The sequence below is a fragment of the Erpetoichthys calabaricus genome, chromosome 6 (genome assembly GCF_900747795.2).
Source record: "Erpetoichthys calabaricus chromosome 6, fErpCal1.3, whole genome shotgun sequence".
Taxonomy (NCBI): domain Eukaryota; kingdom Metazoa; phylum Chordata; class Cladistia; order Polypteriformes; family Polypteridae; genus Erpetoichthys; species Erpetoichthys calabaricus.
Window position 1 is genome coordinate 192,612,900 of NC_041399.2, and position 18,394 is coordinate 192,631,293.

Genomic DNA, 18,394 nt, shown 5'->3' on the forward strand with positions numbered 1-18,394 from the left:
ACCCAAAACATACAGCCAAAACAACCCAGGAGTTTATTAAAGCAAAGAAGTGGAAAATTCTTGAATGGCCAAGTCAGTCACCTGATCTTAACCCAATTGAGCAGGCATTTCACTTGTTGAAGACTAAACTTCAGACAGAAAGGCCCACAAACAAACAGCAACTGAAAGCCACTGCAGTAAAGGCCTGGCAGAGCATTAAAAAGGAGGAAACCCAGCATCTGGTGATGTCCATGAGTTCAAGACTTCAGGCTGTCATTGCCAGCAAAGGGTTTTCAACCAAGTATTAGAAATTAACATTTTATTTCCATTTATTTAATTTGTCCAATTACTTTTGAGCCCCTGAAATGAAGGGATTGTGTTCAAAAAATGCTTTAGTTGCCTCACATTTTTATGCAATCGTTTTGTTCACCACACTGAAGTAAAGCTGAAAGTCTGCACTTCAACTGCATCTGAGTTGTTTCATTTCAAATTCATTGTGGTAATGTACAGAACCAAAATTAGAAAAAAGTTGTCTCTGTCCAAATATTTATGGACCTAACTGTACATACATAGATAGATAGATAGATAGATAGATAGATAGATAGATAGATAGATAGATAGATAGATAGATAGATAGATAGATAGATAGATACTTTATTAATCCCAAGGGGAAATTCACCTACTCCAGCAGCAGCATACTGATAAACAACAATATTAAATTAAAGAGTGATAACAATGCAGGTATAACATTGTGGTTCATTTATTTGACAGCCTGGAGATCGGAGTAATTACATTCATAGCATTCGTAGTCTGAAACACAAATTGATTAACGAATCACACGCCGTGGCGCAACGTAAAGGGGCTTTGCCTCTGACGCTGACGTCTGAGGTTCAGTCCCCGTGAGAGAAGCAGTGGAGTGTTTATGCCTGATGAGCCCAAATAAGGGCAAAACACGTGTCGCGTACTCTTTGCATTACTTGACAGTAAACTATGTTTAATATATAAATATATAAATAAATATATCTTTTGTAGTTTACAGTGAATATTTTGCAGCAAATTATTCTTTTTTAAATGTAAGATCATCTGTAGCATAATGAACACAAATGAGGAGAGTTGAGGCTGATTATTGTGGTTTTCTCTTCTACAGTTTATACCTCTGTGTGCTCACCTGGCATTGCCCACACTCCACATTTCTTCTCACACCCTTGACTTTGGGATTTGCTTCGTGGGACAAACCAAAATCCTGGATGTCTTTCTGTCAAACAGAGGCAGATCTAACAGTTACTGGACAGCTATTTTAGGTAATATGGCTTAAAAATGTTATGTCACATAAAGGACTAAAACTTTAATGTGATTATATTTACTGAATAGATAACTTGACTTTTTTGTCTTGATCTTAATGATGGGAAAAGACAAGTAAGATAGGTCAAATGAGGTGGGGAGGACTGAATGTAATGGCAGGCTATGTTAAATCTGAACTGCTTTGTAATATTATTTATGACATCTCAACAGAATAAACAGGTCACGGGAGTTATGTTTTTTAGAAAAAAAGGATGGAATTTAACAAGGAAATGAAGCCAACAAAAATGAGCATGCGAATATGTTGTCTTCAAACAGAATAGGGTAAAAAAAAAACAGATGTTACCATATCAAACATTCAAAACAGCAAACTAATAATAGCAGTCAAAATTAATCAAAGCAAAAATCCTAAAACTGTATTGAATTTCATTCTCCTAATTAACGTTAACCTTCTTTGTTTTGTCTTGAACCCCATGTTTAAATAATTTAAGGCTACATGCTATCTAATATGGGATCATGCAATGAAGTTCCAAACCATATCAATATGACCTGCAACAGGCATCATAGACATAAGTGACATGGCTGATGGCATCAGAAAACACTACATATTGGCAGGAAAAAAAAAAACATTCAAAATGGTGTCAAGATGGCATCATCATTATCATAAGGATATTATAAATAAACAGTACATAAGAAATCTTATAAAAGAGAGGAGGCCTTTTAGTCCCTGAGACTCGTTTTGTTTGGCTAATAACTAACCTGTCCCAATATCTCATCCAGATACTAAAAGTTGTCAAGGTTTTTGCTTCAAGTATACGTCTTGTAGTTTGCTACAGATTCCCACAAATGTTTGCATAAACAAGTGCTTCCTGGCTTCAGTCCTAATTATACGTCCCTTTAATTTCCACTGGTGTCCTAGAGTACATAATTTGCCACTTAATTAAAACAATTCAGCTTTATCTACGTTAGGAATGCCTTTGAGAATTCTGAAGTCCTAGATCAGGTCTCCACACAGTCTCTTCTGCACGAGACTAAACAGGTTTTATTCTCCGAGTCTGTCAGAGTAAGACGTTTCCTTAAGTCCTGGGATGTACTTTGTTGCTCTCCATTGCTCAACTTCATGTGCTGCTATGTCTTTCTTGCAGCATGGTGACCAGAACTGTGTATAATACTATTTAGTGTATTAAATAGTTTAACCATAATGTCCCTTGATGTATATTCAGCAGTTTTTACAATATAACCAAACATTTTACTTGCTCTTTTTTATTGCTTCTGCTCGTTGCTTTGATGATGAAAATGTGCCAACATAAGCCACTAAATCTTTTTCAGTGGTTCCTTTAGGACAGTGTCTCATATCCTGTATTTATAATTGATGTTTCCTCTGAAAATCCTTGGGTACCGTTGGTTTGACTTTGTGTCGAATGAGCGGTTGCTCATGGAGTCCCGAATGAGGCACATTACCTGTATTGTGAGGGAGCGTCAGTTACGGCACTACGGCCATGTGGCGCGTTTCCCCGAGGGTGATCCGGCTCGTAAGATCCTCATTGTTGGGGACCCGAGTGGCTGGACCAGGCCAAGGGGTCGCCCACGTAACACCTGGCTGCGGCAGATAGAGGGCCATTTCCGGAGAGTGGGACTGGACCGTGTGTCTGCCTGAGGGATTGCCAACTGGGATCCCGAGTTGTTTCATCGTGTACTGTACCAGTGCATGCTCCCCAACTTGACTTGACTTGTTTCTTCTGCCCACTTGTAAAAACAAACAATGATATAAACATGCTAAAATCTCCAACGCATAATAGGCCAGATGTAGATATGTAAAACTTATTATAATGTTGATAATAATAGTATCAGTAGTGTACAAAGAGTGAAAATTAACATCTGCATGTCTGACAAACATACAACAGATTGTCAGTGTCTGGCACCATGATAAACAAGAATGTATTATAAAAATACATAACTTCATTTTATTCAATAGAAACTACAAATGACCTTACCTGATATACTGTATATACCCTTCACCTTTTCCCCACTTATTTGGTTTTGCTCCCAGTTTCTGAAAACCTTGTGGGAATAAAATCTTGTGAAAAAATCCAATATAATTATTTGCATTTTATCCCTTACCCTCTTTCCTCATGGTGCTTATTTCAAACTGCACCCTCTATGTACCTTTCGCCGTTGCCTCTGCCAGTTTCCTTATAGGTTTAAAGGGTCATCATTGTCTTCTGTACAGAGTAGAGTGGAATTCCCCAAAGTACTATCATGATTTAAGAGCTGTGTGGAACTGTCTGGGGAAAACCTTTACATTTCTGCTCTGCCTTATTCTCTAGATTTTATTTTTGCTTTCTGTTTTTGAACCTTGATACCTACAGCACGTTTTTGACCTTTGGCTTTTGTCATAATATATCTGTCCTGTCATATGAACCTCTTGGCTTTTGATTAACTTTGGGGGTCTACCATGGCTCCTACTCTCATGTGTCATGCTAAGCAAGTGCTACACCTCAGAGGAGTGGGTGCAAAGCACAACTATGACAGAAGGTTTTAAAGTATTGTATAGTGTGATGAACTTAGAGTGGAGACGTAATGGTGCACTCCAGAATATGTTACTAATGCATTCATAACTGGTTATAGTTTAAAAGCCTGTTTCCAGGGCACACTCCAAAATAGGCCTCTTAAGATCTGTTCCCGGGGGGTTCTTTAAAAATAATTTGACTAAAATAAAATCCCTGCTTCATTTAATTAGAAGGCTCAGCCCTGATCTCATTCTGCCGCATCAGAAATTGCTAGTGCTGTAGGCCTATATATCTCTGAGAAAAAGAATGAGAGTGGATCAATATCCATCACTATAACATCTTCCCCTTTTATTTCTTTATAAATATTACAATACCATTAGCTGGTTTATAATAAACACACACAGACACCAGATACATTAAAGTAAGCCTACTGATGATCGCCCATTAACTGGCTGCTGAATAAGAAAAACGAAACTTGCAATCTCCCCACAGAAGTTTACAAAAGTAAAGCAAAAAACATACTGCATGAATTTACTCCTTTGTTAAACACTTTGTCTGTAATAAACATCCCTCTGACACTGATGGGGTAAAACAAACACCACTCTTAATATCTATGACTGTAGACAGGGTGCCACTAAGCCAGACTCCATGTACAGTGGCATTCAGAAAGTATTCACAGCGCATCACTTTTTCCACATTTTGTTAAGTTACAGCCTTATTCCAAAATGGATTAAATTCATTTTTTTCCTCAGAATTCTGCACACAACACCCCATAATGACAACGTGAAAAAAGTTTACTTGAGGTTTTTCCAAATTTATTAAAAATAAAAAAACTGAGAAATCCCATGTACATAAGTATTCACAGCCTTTTCTCAATACTTTGTCGATGCACCTTTGGCAGCAATTACAGCCTCAAGTCTTTTTGAATATGATGCCACAAGCTTGGCACACCTATCCTTGGCCAGTTTCGCCCATTCCTCTTTGAAGCACCTCTCAAGCTCCATCAGGTTGGATGGGAAGCGTCGGTGCACAGCCATTTTAAGATCTCTCCAGAGATGTTCAATCGGATTCAAGTCTGGGCTCTGGCTGGGCCACTCAAGGACATTCACAGAGTTGTCCTGAAGCCACTCCTTTGATATCTTGGCTGTGTGCTTAGGGTCGTTGTCCTGCTGAAAGATGAACCGTCACCCCAGTCTGAGGTCAAGAGCGATCTGGAGTAGGTTTTCATCCAGGATGTCTCTGTACATTGCTGCAGTCATCTTTCCCTTTATCCTGACTAGTCTCCCAGTTCCTGCTGCTGAAAAACATCCCCACAGCATGATGCTGCTACCAGCATGCTTCACTGTAGGGATGGTGCCAGGTTTCCTCCAAACGTGACGCCTGGCATTCACACCAAAGAGCTCAATCTTTGTCTCATCAGACCAGAGAATTTTCTTTCTCATGATCTGAGAGTCCTTCAGATGCCTTTTGGCAAACTCCAGGCGGGCTGCCATGTGCCTTTTACTAAGGAGTGGCTTCCGTCTGGCCACTCTACCATTCAGGCCTGATTGGTGGCTTGCTGCAGAGATGGTTGTCCTTCTGGAAGGTTCTCCTCTCTCCACAGAGGACCTCTGGAGCTCTGACAGAGTGACCATCGGGTTCTTGGTCACCTCCCTGACTAAGGCCCTTCTCCCCCGATCGCTCAGTTTAGATGGCCGGCCAGCTCTAGGAAGAGTCCTGGTGGTTTTGAACTTCTTCCACTTACGGATGATGGAGGCCACTGTGCTCATTGGGACCTTCAAAGCAGCAGAAATTTTTCTCTAAACTTCCCCAGATTTGTGCCTCGAGACAATTCCTTTGACTTCATGCTTGGTTTGTGCTCTGACATGAACTGTCAACTGTAGGACCTTATATGGACAGGTGTGTGCCTTTCCAAATCATGTCCAGTCAACTGAATTTACCACAGGTGGACTCCAATGAAGCTGCAGAAACATCTCAAGGATGATCAGGGGAAACAGGATGCACCTGAGCTCAATTTTGAGCTTCATGGCAAAAGCTGTGAATACTTATGTACATGTGCTTTCTCAATTTTTTTATTTTTAATAAATTTGCAAAAATCTCAAATCAACTTTTTTCACGTTGTCATTATGGGGTGTTGTGTGTAGAATTCTGAGGAAAAAAATGAATTTAATCTATTTTGGAATAAGGCTGTAACATAACAAAATGTGGAAAAAGTGATGCGCTGTGAACACTTTCTGGATGCACTGTAAATAAAGTGAGTGTGGATGTATGGTGGCCTGTCCATGGTGTTTCCTGCTTTGTGTGAGGATTCAAAAAAGGTTTTTTGTATCTTGTACTATTATTATTTTTGTTTATTTTACTGTTTTTAGTATTCACATCAAAATCACTGTCCTTTAGTTTACTGATTGCTATGATGCTAAGTGCTGTTAAGCAATATGAGCTGAAAGCCATGTGGCATGTAACATCAGCGAGGCTGGCCATGTTGAGACCGAGCGGAAGGTTAAAGGGAATCCAAACTTTGTTTATATAGAGTATGAAAGACTATGAAAGAAGAATCAATTTATTGGGCAAAAATCTTGTTAGAGAATATTTTAATTCACCTTAGCTTGTTTTTGACTGAGCTTAGTTTGACGATCTCAGATATTTAGTGTTATGACCCTTGCCATAAATGATCACCCAGTTGCCACTCTCCGTGATGATTTTCCTCACTGGTTTAGCACACACCTTATGAATACATCATCTACGATGTTACCTCGGGTCATCGGGTGTTTTGGCTTATGTCCAAGTAGCTGGTGTGGTCCACGGATACCCCCATTCGATCTCAATGTCTTCTCTGTGACGCCCTGTGATAAAACTGATCTCACACCATGCGCTTGTGTCCGCCTTGCACTTACTGTCACCAAAATATCTTCTATATCTAACAAAATAAGCTTTTTTAACAAGAACATGGGGGCACAGATGGGAACTTGTTGAAGGTAAATTTTGCACAAACAGGACTTTTTTTCTTCACACAGAGAATCGGACACATACGGAATACGCTACCAAGTAGAGTGGTAGGCAGTAGGACATTGAAGATGTTTAAAGCTCAACTTGATGTCATCCTGGAGAAATAACTGAATAGGACTTAACTGGTCTAAATGGCCTGGTCTTGTCAAGATTGTTTTATTATTCTGATCCTTTATAGAAAATACAGACCTAAAAACTGGATAGATGGTTTTCAAAAGAATATGGGGCTCCTTCTTTTTTATTTCTGTGCAAATGCATCTAAGAATTGCTCAGCTATTGTACTAATATTTTGCATTATTATGAAGGTTGATAACCTCCATGACACACCACTGTATTTGAGATGTCACTTGACACCATCATTGCTTGAATCTTTAGTTTATCCCTCTTCACAGCCTACTTAAACCCAATAATCCTGATCACTTTGGTCAAATCTACCTACAGTTTTACTAAAAGCTACTCTCCTGAGTTGTTTCAAAAGCTGAGCATATACAGCATGTATTGTACATACTGTATAAAATATGTTAAAATCTCTACTGCCACGTTCCACTGACAAGTGTGTCACGGGTACTTTCTGTTTTAATTTTTATTGATTTCTTCCACACGACACCCCAGAGAATTCTGAGAAGGATGGAGTCTTTTCAATTTCTCCTATCAACGGGACTCTAGAAGCCATACCGACTCACATGTCTACAAGTCGAGAGACCCTGCAAGTCAGCTTTACTCCGAGGTATGTGCATACTTTTAGCATGTGACTGTATAAAAACTGTACTATCAGCATTGCTTAACTGTGACCACAAGGTATTATGTCTATACTACGTCTTACCAAAAACTGGATAGCATTTGTTGTGAAAAAATGTATATAAATTATGGAACATTGAACTGTGTGTGGATTCTATAATGTGATACTGTTTTAAATAAAAACCCAAAAAGAACACAGTAATTGTAAAAGATGAGCAAGTGATAGCATCCCCAGACTAAAGGACTATTTCATTTAAATAGTGAATCACATACTTGTGGAAGTCCATCCATCCATCCATCCATTATCCAACCTGCTACATCAGGGGTGTCGAACTCCAGTCCTGGAGGGCCGCAGTGGCTGCAGGTTTTCATTCTAATCACCTTCTTAATTAGTGACCTGTTTTTGCTGCTAATTAACTTCTTTTGCCTTAGTTTTAATTAACTCGACTCAGACCCCTTAGTTCTTTCTATTTCCTTAATTAGCAGCCAAACAATAATGAGACACAAAACAAGCAAACAGGTGACCATCTAACCACATTATCTGAACATAAAGAAAGGTGAAGGTCTCGGTAAGGCTGATCTCTCAGGTCAATAATCAGAAACAGAAAATCAACAGTTTGGGAAATGTCTGCTGTAGCAAAATGAGAGCAGCAGCAAGCCGTGGAATTAAGTAACGGGTTTAATTAACAGCAAGAACTGGCTTCTCATTAAGAAACTGGTTGGAGTGAAATTGGCTGGAGTTTGAAACCCCAGTTTAGCTGGTCATCTGTTGGCTCGTTTCATGTCTCATTTCTGTTTGGCTGCCATTTAATAAAGAAAAAAATAAATTGAGAGGATTGAATCCTTAAAAACAGGGCTATTAAAATTCAGAGGAAAGGAGTTAATTAGCAGTGAAAACTGGTCACTGATTAGGAAAAGAGTTAAAATGAAAACCTGCAGCCACTGCGGCCCTCCAGGCCTGGAGTTCGACACCTGTGCGCTACATCTTAACACAGGGGTCTGCTGGAGACAATCCCAGCCAGCACAGGGCGCAAGGCAGGAAACAAACCCCAGGCAGAGCGCCAGCCCACCACAGGGCACACTCACCAGGGACAATTTAGGATCGCCAATCCACCTAACCTGCATGTCTTTGGACTGTGGGAGGAAACCAATGCAGACACAGGGAGAACATGCAAACTGCACGCAGGGAGGACACAGGAAGCGAACCCGGGTCTCCTAACTGCGAGGCAGCAGCGCTACCCACTGCGCCACCGTGCCGCTTCTTGTGGAAATCTCCTTGCTTCAACCTCTGCTACCATCGCTAAGCTCAGTTTATCAGTTGGCAACTTTTAAATTCCATGCAGAGATGATGTCTTGGGTCAGGGATAAAACTTGAAAACTTTTGGGACCTTTTTAATAGTGCTTCTTCTTGGAGCCATAAGTTGTTTCTCCATCAAAGTTTAACAGATAAATATTAAATTACATATTTGAGGGGAAGTGCTTCTTCACACAACGTGTAGTGAAAATCCAGGAAGTTGAAGTGGAGATACTGACAATTTCTGGCTTAGATATTGGAACAAATTAACTATTAGCGTACCAAACATGCTTGATCAACAGAATTGTTACTTCTCAATTGTCAAACCATCTATGCTTTTATGTTACAGTACAGATTGGAAACTTTAATTATAATAATAAGCTATCAGTCTTATAATTCTGAAATGATTTCAGTCATTCATTTCACGAATTTGCCACACTGGTGACAACTGAGCTTTTATTAGGTTTAAAACATTTGATATAATAACATTTAATATAACATATAGGGATAACATCAAGAATTTCAATTGCTGTAACATCCTGAGTCTGAACAGTCCACCATTAAGGGCAAGCTGAAAAATCAACCGACAACTCCTGTGTTCCTTATTTCAAAAGCCACAAACCTTGACAAAACTGTGTGTTTATACACAAACTGACACTTGCCTGGAATCTGGACCAAAAATGATGGCTTCATTCTACAGGACAGCAGGAATCATCCTGAAAGCTGAGCTGTCATTTACTGCTTTACTCAAGTTAAGGTGCCTTTAAACTACAAGCCATTGTATTGCTGTATATCACTTTTTTTCTGCTTAAATATTGCTATGCAACAAGGATCAGGACTGAATTTGTTACGCGAGGTCCTAGGCTTTGCCAGCTTTTTTAATTCAAATTACACAGACAGAAACCAAGAGATGTGTTTTACAGTGTAACAGTTAGCTCCCCTCTCACTCAAATCTAAAAGCAGACCAGCAGTCTGAGTGAGAATACTTGGAATGTACTGAGCAGAAAAAGCAGTTGACATCTTGATCTCATCCTGAGCAAAGATAAAAGGATTCTAAAATCAGCTCTTCTGTTTGTCTAGCAAGACCAGTAAACCATACAAATGAATTATACCATAGACATACCCCAGTTTTACAAGTTATGTGATTCTCAATTGCATTATTTTGTTTTTGTCTGCAGGGTGTCTGGGCTTTCCCTTAAAGATAGGGTGAGAAGCTCAGTCATCCGGCATCGAGAGGAGTCAGATGAGGTGGCTCAGGCATCTGATCAGGATACCTCCTGGACGCCTCCCTGGTGAGGTGTTCTGGGCACGTCCAACCGGGAGGAGGCCCCGGGGAAGACCCAGGACACGCTGGAGGGACTATGTCTCCTGGCTGGCCTGGGAACGCCTTGGGATTCTCCTGGAAGAGCTAGAAGAAGTGGCCGGGGAGAGGGAAGTCTGGGCATCTCTGCTCAAGCTGCTGCCCCCGCGACCCGATCTCGGATAGGCGGAAGAGGATGGATGGATGGATGGATGTATGTTTTTGTTTTACAGGAACACTTCACCCAAAAATGACAGATTTTTTTTTAATATGTTACTAGTGTCTTCCTCTCATTCATTGGTCAAGAGCCCTTCCCTTGAAACTTTAGGTTTCATGTGTATGATGTGTGCTTAGAATTCTGGAAGTATCTATTTAATAATATTTTAGCAAAAAAAGCATTCACTTTACATGTTTAAACATCTGACTGAATAACTTTCATATGAATTATGCAACACAAGTGATGTGAGATTTTTTTATCTTTTTTCCCATGGATGTTTTTCACATTATTTGCCTCTGTACAGCATTGGTCACTATCTGCTTATATTCTACAAGAAAACATGAGATTAACAATTTTTCTGTGGCCATCACTACAAACTACAGGAGGAAAGTAAGACATTAAAAAAATAATGTTTGGGTGGAGTGTTCCTTTATAATGAGTTTGATTTAGTTACACTGATTTAAGTCCAATGACCAGAACCTGAGCCACAGCAAAGGGTAAGGAGAAGTGTTAATAGGACTGAAAGTCTGCATTAATTGTTGGCTTTGTCAAAACAAACTAATCTCTCTATTATAAAGAAAAATCCTGGGAGAGAATGACTAGGGAGACGAGACGTGAAGCTCACGGAAGACACTTAAAAGACGAAAGAGTTTGGCCACGGAGCGTCTCGTGGGGACCTTAAACATGAGACTTTGTGCCAAGAGATTAACTCAGGACCATCTCGCAGGGACGTAGAACATGAGATTCTTGCAAGACACACCTTACTTACAATCTATCAAATAAGACCACGGGCAGCAAAACACTCAGTTGTGTCAAGGCTTTGAGCACACACAGATCCAGGGCTCTCAGCACATATAAAGTGTATAAGGACAATACGTTATAAATGAAACGTCGACGACTAAGTGAAGAAGAAAGAGCAGCACGGAGAAAAGAGACTCAAAAGCGTTGGACAGAAAAAAATGCAAAAAAAGAAAAAGAATAATCGAGGTGCAAATTCAGAAAATAAGGAAAGTAATAATCAGTCCGGAACAAGTGGAATTGAAAAAAAAGCACGTCCGATCGGGCTCAGAATTAAAAGACAAAGAGTAAAAGACAAAGTAGATCTTCAAAAGATGTTCACAAACGTTGGCACTATACACATGCAGAGCAGGTTAGAGATTATGAAAGCAGTGGAATTCGAAAGGCTCAAAAAAAACGTTGGCGCGATACAAATGCAGAGAAAGGTAAAGAATATAAAAGCAGGAAAATTCAAAAGTATTGTAGCGTCCCTTCCAGGTGAAGCCTTTTTTTTTGGAGTGACTGTTAGGTTCGATTGAGGGCAGGCGGAGTACAGCATGGAAGATTGACAGCGGGGTATTAATTGATGCGGTAAGGTGGGGGGGTGTCCCGGGACGGGAGGAGGGGTTGGAGAGGGTGCTGGAAGGTTGTGTTTGGGGTTACGAAGTCGGCGTAAAACTTTTGTGAGACTTTACCACGTCTGTCTGTTTTTTTTTTTTTAACTTCTTCTCTTTTCGAGCCGGACGTGGAGGTTGTTACAAAAAAAAAGATAGTAAAGATCGCATTAGCACAAACAAAAGGAAATTATTACTTGAGAAAAGGGAAAATAATCACCACAGACCAGGTGTAAGTGAAAAAATAGCAGGACAAAGCGAAGTCAGAGATAGAAGACAAAGAGTAGAAAACAAAGTAAAACGTCATAAAGAGGTTAAAAAACAAGGGGGCCAAACAGAGCAGGTTAGAGATAATGAAAACAGTGGAATTCAAAAGACTCAAAAAAACGTAGGCGTGAAACACATGCAGAGCGAGATACAAAATATGAAAGAAGAAAAAAACGACAGTGTCAAAAAAAGAAAGTAAACATCACATTAGCACAAAAAAAGAGAAATTATTACTCGGGGAAATAACGAAAAGGCAAATAGAGATTGAATAGATGGACACAGGTGATATGTCAGAAGAATGTAAATATTGTAAGGCTTTGAAGTTTAAGTCAGAGAATTTCAAAAATGTGGTTTTATTTATGCATTATTTATTATTTATTTATTTATTATTATTATTTATTTATTTACACATGCATTTATTGGTTACTTTGCAAAAAAAAAAAATTAACTGCTGATGATGTTGATCTTTTTGTCTGTGCTGAAATTCCAAACAGAGAAACCTATCCTGAATTATGGTACAAAGTCATTAAACACATATCTCACTGACCTCATTTAAAAGATTCAGCATATTGGAACTCAAAAGATTCCAAATATTGTTTTTAAAGAAGTTCTGAAATAAAAGTGAAACTAATGAAATAGCAATAATTCAAAGAAAAAAAAATCTTAAAAGTGTGTATTCGGAAAACCAAACACGGGGATTGGCGAGTGAAGCCCCCTGGTACTATTTAAAAAACAAACTCTTGCCTTCCCAATAAATGAACAGTCTAATTCGACTAGTAGATGCCTTCAGACCTCCTGACTGATAAGAGCTGGTAGTTCTATCAGTTAATGATAAAACAGATCACCTGCTTGTGTTCTTTGTATAGTCACAGGTGAAACAGAGACATTTTTTAAAGGATTGCCTGTTTAGCTATTTCATATGTGCTTTCAAAACCTACGTATAAGAATTTATTTGTTAAGTGCTCAAGTGCTTGATGAGGATGGGTGCCGTATACTCAACACCAGTTCTAGGATTGATTATTACTTTGTGCACAATGCTAACTTAATAGATTCTGACTCTCTGATTTGAAAACATATGTGCGGGTTTCTCATGTACTCACCTCACATTTACTATAGTAATAAGATCGCTAGTTTGACTTTTACAAAACCTTCTGAAGTCTGAGAAATGAGCGAGAGAAACTAAAATAATCACGTTATATTTTTCTAGGCTAATTAGCTGCCTCTGTGGATTATGCCTATACTAGACAAAGAGCCTGTTTCAACAACATAAGATGAAATGGGCACGAGTGCAACAGTAGTAAGCATAAGCACCACAAACCTTTTATAGGTGTATTGAATGAATGCATAATTAGGCCTGGAGCTGTAGTCGAAATCGCCTTTCAGGCCTCTAGAGCTTTAATCAAAGTTGCCTTTCTCTTTGAATTTTTGTGGCAGTAAATCCGCCACCTTCCGCGATGTCGGTCTCGTAAGGTTTTTCGGGCAGCTGCGCAGAAGGCGACTGCGCATTCGGCTTCGGACAGACGTGAGTGAGTGAGTGAGTAGACTGGCGAATTATATATAAGATGATTATCATGAAACACTACACTAGCTGACAATAATGAGATTATGAGTACTGCCATTATATATATATATATATATATATATGGGAAATAACAGCTTCCTTAATTTAGGCAGGAGATCAAATAAAAGCAGAACTGGGTGGGTGACCCTAGGACTAAACTTGAGAACCATTGTTTTGTATGACTAAGATTAACACAATGTTAACACAAACATTAAAAAAATATAAATCTTAATACACCCTGGAAATTGTAAAAAACGAAAATAAATTAACAATACCCTGCAAAACCAGTTAAAACGGAGCTAAGTGAGCATGAAGAAGGAATGCTTGCAGAGTGAATTATTTGTGATCAAAGAGCATAACACATTTAAAGACTGACACTGAAAGGACATTTTTATGAGCCTCAGGAATTGTTTTGCTCTGTCTTACTTGGGTAAGTGAAGGACAGACGTCCAGAAATAATCAACACGGCGAGCTGAAATATGAAGGTTTCATGAATGCTTCCCTAACTGACTCTATTTTTGCCTTTCAGAGACAGCACAGAATATAAAGCCTCTGTCACTATCCATGGAAAACTTGGTGAGCAACCGCTTCAACTAGCGATCACCGGGACAGGGTCATTTGATGAAAAATACGAAATGTATTACACCAATTTGTATTGAGGTTGTCCAAACAGGAGTCAGGCCACAGTGCAGATCTCATTTGTTGGAGAGCCTTCAAGCGTAAACAGATTTGCTCATATTTTGTTAAATTGCTCTTATTTAATACAGCTTTCACTGCTGTGTTTTTTAATTCTTTCTACTCTGAACTGTTTTACTTTGTACATTATAGAGCTTAGTCCAGTGTCCTGTTTTCAGATTTGATCAGTACACAGACTGAGATCTATTTCCTATATAAGTGACTTTTGATGTTTCTTATATATTTCATATAACTGACTGTGTAAACTTGTATTTCCCAGGGTATAATGTGCAACTTGCACCTGGGCCCACTCTTACAGCAAAAGTGTCTATCTGCAAAAAAATTTTTAAAACGTGTAAAGCTGATTATTTAAAACATTTTGTTTTTGTCAATAAAAGACATTTTTCTTCTCGATAATCCTGCTCTTCATTGACCTCGTTCTCTTTTTCATTTCTGTTTTCTATTTTGTAGTCATTTACAATTGTCTGGAAGGGAATAACCCCATGTGGTTTTTACAGCCTTCTGATCTCATTCATTTTATAATTAAGATGGGCCTGCCTGTCATCCATTATTAGGACTTTACCAGAGAACTGTCCTCAAGCTCTTTTCCTACTCCATTCCAAGCAGAAGTGATATCTAATTTTGGTGACAGCATAAAGCAACCCAGTGCCCACATAAATAAGAATAAAGCAAGAACTGCTGTCAACTGAAGGGAACTAAACATCAAATATGTAAACAGTATTATTCATGCAGATTTTAGTTTATCAGTAGTATAAGGATTAAGGTGAATTAAATGGGCATAAAATAGGAATTTCTGAGTACATTTTGTTCAGTTTATAGGGTGGAGACATAACAGCCCACTCCCCATCCCATCAATTATTTTTGGTTTAAATAAAATGATATATGGGGTGTACCAGGCTTGTGTTGCCTCACCGTAGAGCTCACACTTTCTTACTATGCCCCCAGTGACTGTTTAGATCAATCCCAGTTTTCTCCCAAATTCCAAGTACTAGGATGTTAACTGGGATGTGATTCCCAAACTCAGTCCTGGAGACACACTGTCACTGCAGGTTTTGTTCCAACCAACTTCTCTTTTTAATTGGACTCTGAGCTTAATTAAGTGAGCTTATTAATTACCAGTTTATGTGTTTTGGAGTCACTAGAGAAATTACAAAACTAAGTTTGGTAAAGTTTTATTAAAATGTACTAAGCACTTCTAAGGGGATAGTTTTTTTTACTTTTTAATTTTCAGCCTGATTTTCATTCTGCTTTCCCAGGTGTTTCATTTATTATCTGCTGATTAGTGGGTCTGATGCTGAAGTTATTGCAGACTTTCATCATTCAGTGTTGTTTACCTGGCTGTCAGCTCTGTTTGCTTTTAATTATCATTATTAGGAAGGATACAAACTGCACAAAAATGACAAAACAACAGGACAACGACAAAAGAGAGGAAAGTGTTTAAAGCAAAAGTAGAAATACTTCTAAATGTCTTATAAATATAAAAATCATACTGCTGTGCTTTTCTAAAGGCAGAATAAGAGAAGGGAAAAAGACAATCTAAATAAATTAGATCAATTATTATTGCTAATTGTGAATTTGGCTGGAACAAAAACTAGCAGCCACAGTGGGTCCTCAGGACTGAGTTTGGGAATCACTGAGTTAGCCCCTGATCTGCTGGGACATCTTGGGTTTAAACCCAGCTTGTGACTAAGGCTTCTACATTTACCTTTCCTATATAGCACCCTTCAGTTATTACATACACAAAACAAGATAGATAGATAGATAGATAGATAGATAGATAGATAGATAGATAGATAGATAGATAGATAGATAGATAGATAGATAGATAGATAGATAGATAGATAGATAGATAGATAGATAGGAAATACACTATATAATAGATATGAAAGGCGATAGACAGATACAGTGCATCCGGAAAGTATTTTTTGGTTATGTTACAGCCTTATTCCAAAATGGATTAAATTCATTTTTTTCCTCAGAATTCTACACACAACACCCCATAATGACAATGTGAAAAAGGTTTACTTGAGATTTTTGCAAATTTATTAAAAATAAAAAAATTGAGAAAGCACATGTACATAAGTATTCACAGCCTTTGCCATGAAGCTCGAAATTGAGCTCAGGTGCATCTTGCTTCCCCTGATCATTCTTGAGATGTTTCTGCAGCTTCATTGGAGTCCACCTGTGGTAAATTCAGTTGATTGGACATGATTTGGAAAGGCACACACCTGTCTATAGAAGGTCCCACAGTTGACAGTTCATGTCAGAGCACAAACCAAGCATGAAGTCAAAGGAATTGTCTGTAGACCTCCGAGACAGAATTGTCTCGAGGCACAAATCTGGGGAAGGTTACAGAAACATTTCTGCTGCTTTGAAGGTCCCAATGAGCACAGTGGCCTCCATCATCCGTAAGTGGAAGAAGTTCGAAACCACCAGGACTCTCCCTAGAGCTGGCCGGCCATCTAAACTGAGTGATCGGGGGAGAAGGGCCTTAGTCAGGGAGGTGACCAAGAACCCGATGGTCACTCTGTTAGAGCTCCAGAGGTCCTCTGTGGAGAGAGGAGAACCTTCCAGAAGGACAACCATCTCTGCAGCAATCCACCAATCAGGCCTGTATGGTAGAGTGGCCAGACGGAAGCCACTCCTTAGTAAAAGGCACATGGCAGCCTGCCTGGAGTTTGCCAAAAGGCACCTGAAGGACTCTCAGACCATGAGAAAGAACATTCTCTGGTCTGATGAGACAAAGATTGAACTCTTTGGTGTGAATGCCAGGCGTCATGTTTGGAGGAAACCAGGCACCGCTCATCACCAGGCCAATACCATCCGTACAGTGAAGCATGGTGGTGGCAGCATCATGATGTGGGGATGTTTTTCAGCGGCAGGAACTGGGAGACTAGTCAGGATAAAGGGAAAGATGACTGCAGCAATGTACAGAGACATCCTGGATGGAAACCTGCTCCAGAGCGCTCTTGACCTCAGACTGGGGCGACGGTTCATCTTTCAGCAGGACAATGACCCTAAGCACACAGCCAAGATATCAAAGGAGTGGCTTCAGGACAACTCTGTGAATGTCCTTGAGTGGCCCAGCCAGAGCCCAGACTTGAATCCGATTGAAAATCTCTGGAGAGATCTTAAAATGGCTGTACACCGACGCTTCCCATCCAACCTGATGGAGCTTGAGAGGTGCTGCAAAGAGGAATGGGCAAAACTGGCCAAGGATAGGGATGCCAAGCTTGTGGCATCATATTCAAAAAGACTTGAGGCTGTAATTGCTGCCAAAGGTGCATCGACAAAGTATTGAGCAAAGGCTGTGAATACTTATGTACATGGGATTTCTCAGTTTTTTTTATTTTTAATAAATTTGCAAAAACCTCAAGTAAACTTTTTTTCACGTTGTCATTATGGGGTGTTGTGTGTAGAATTCTGAGGAAAAAAATGAATTTAATCCATTTTGGAACAAGGCTGTAACATAACAAAATGTGGAAAAAGTGATGCGCTGTGAATACTTTCTGGATGCACTGTAGATAGATAGATAGATAGATAGATAGATAGATAGATAGATAGATAGATAGATAGATAGATAGATAGATAGATAGATAGATAGATAGATACTTTATTTGTCCCAACAGGGAAATTTAGCTTTTTAACGATGCTCAGGAAATATTATAACAAAATACAACAACCCTCCTACAATACACAGAAGCAATAGTGTATGTGTGCATAGTAGCAAGTAACATTGGTATATTACTATGACAATATAAGCAATAGTCAGCGTAAAACAACGAGGATACATGGGTCACAGTTAGAGAAGGTCAGTGCCAAGCACACAGAGTGTACATCTGCCAAGGCAAACAGCAAAATGCTGTAAAGAACCCGTAGTGCTGCTGCTTTGCAGTAAGGAGATTGTGGGTTTGCTTCCTGGGTCTTCCCTGTGTGGAAGCACTTTGAGTAGTGAGAACAGTGCAATATAAATGTAAAGAATTATTATTATTATTAAGACAAATCCATAAGAGTTTATAAGAGAAATACCATTTTTTTAAGTCGGTGTGCAACTTTAATTGATTTGGGTTAATAAAATGTGTTTGTGCATCAGTAAAAAAAAAAAAAAAAAGCGAATGATAATAAACAAGACATTA

At 39.1% G+C, this 18,394-nt stretch overlaps 1 protein-coding gene across 1 annotated transcript in view; it reads left to right on the forward strand.

Moving 5' to 3' along the window:
- Positions 1–14,654, forward strand: part of dlec1 (DLEC1 cilia and flagella associated protein) — a 128,004-nt gene extending 113,350 nt beyond the window's left edge. The window contains exons 38-40 of the mRNA XM_028804205.2: positions 1,127–1,280; positions 7,407–7,521; positions 14,092–14,654. Coding sequence (XP_028660038.1) covers positions 1,127–1,280; positions 7,407–7,521; positions 14,092–14,221 — 399 coding nt within the window. The 3' untranslated portion in view covers positions 14,222–14,654. The remainder of the gene's footprint in view (positions 1–1,126; positions 1,281–7,406; positions 7,522–14,091) is intronic.
- Positions 14,655–18,394: the final 3,740 nt, after the last annotated feature.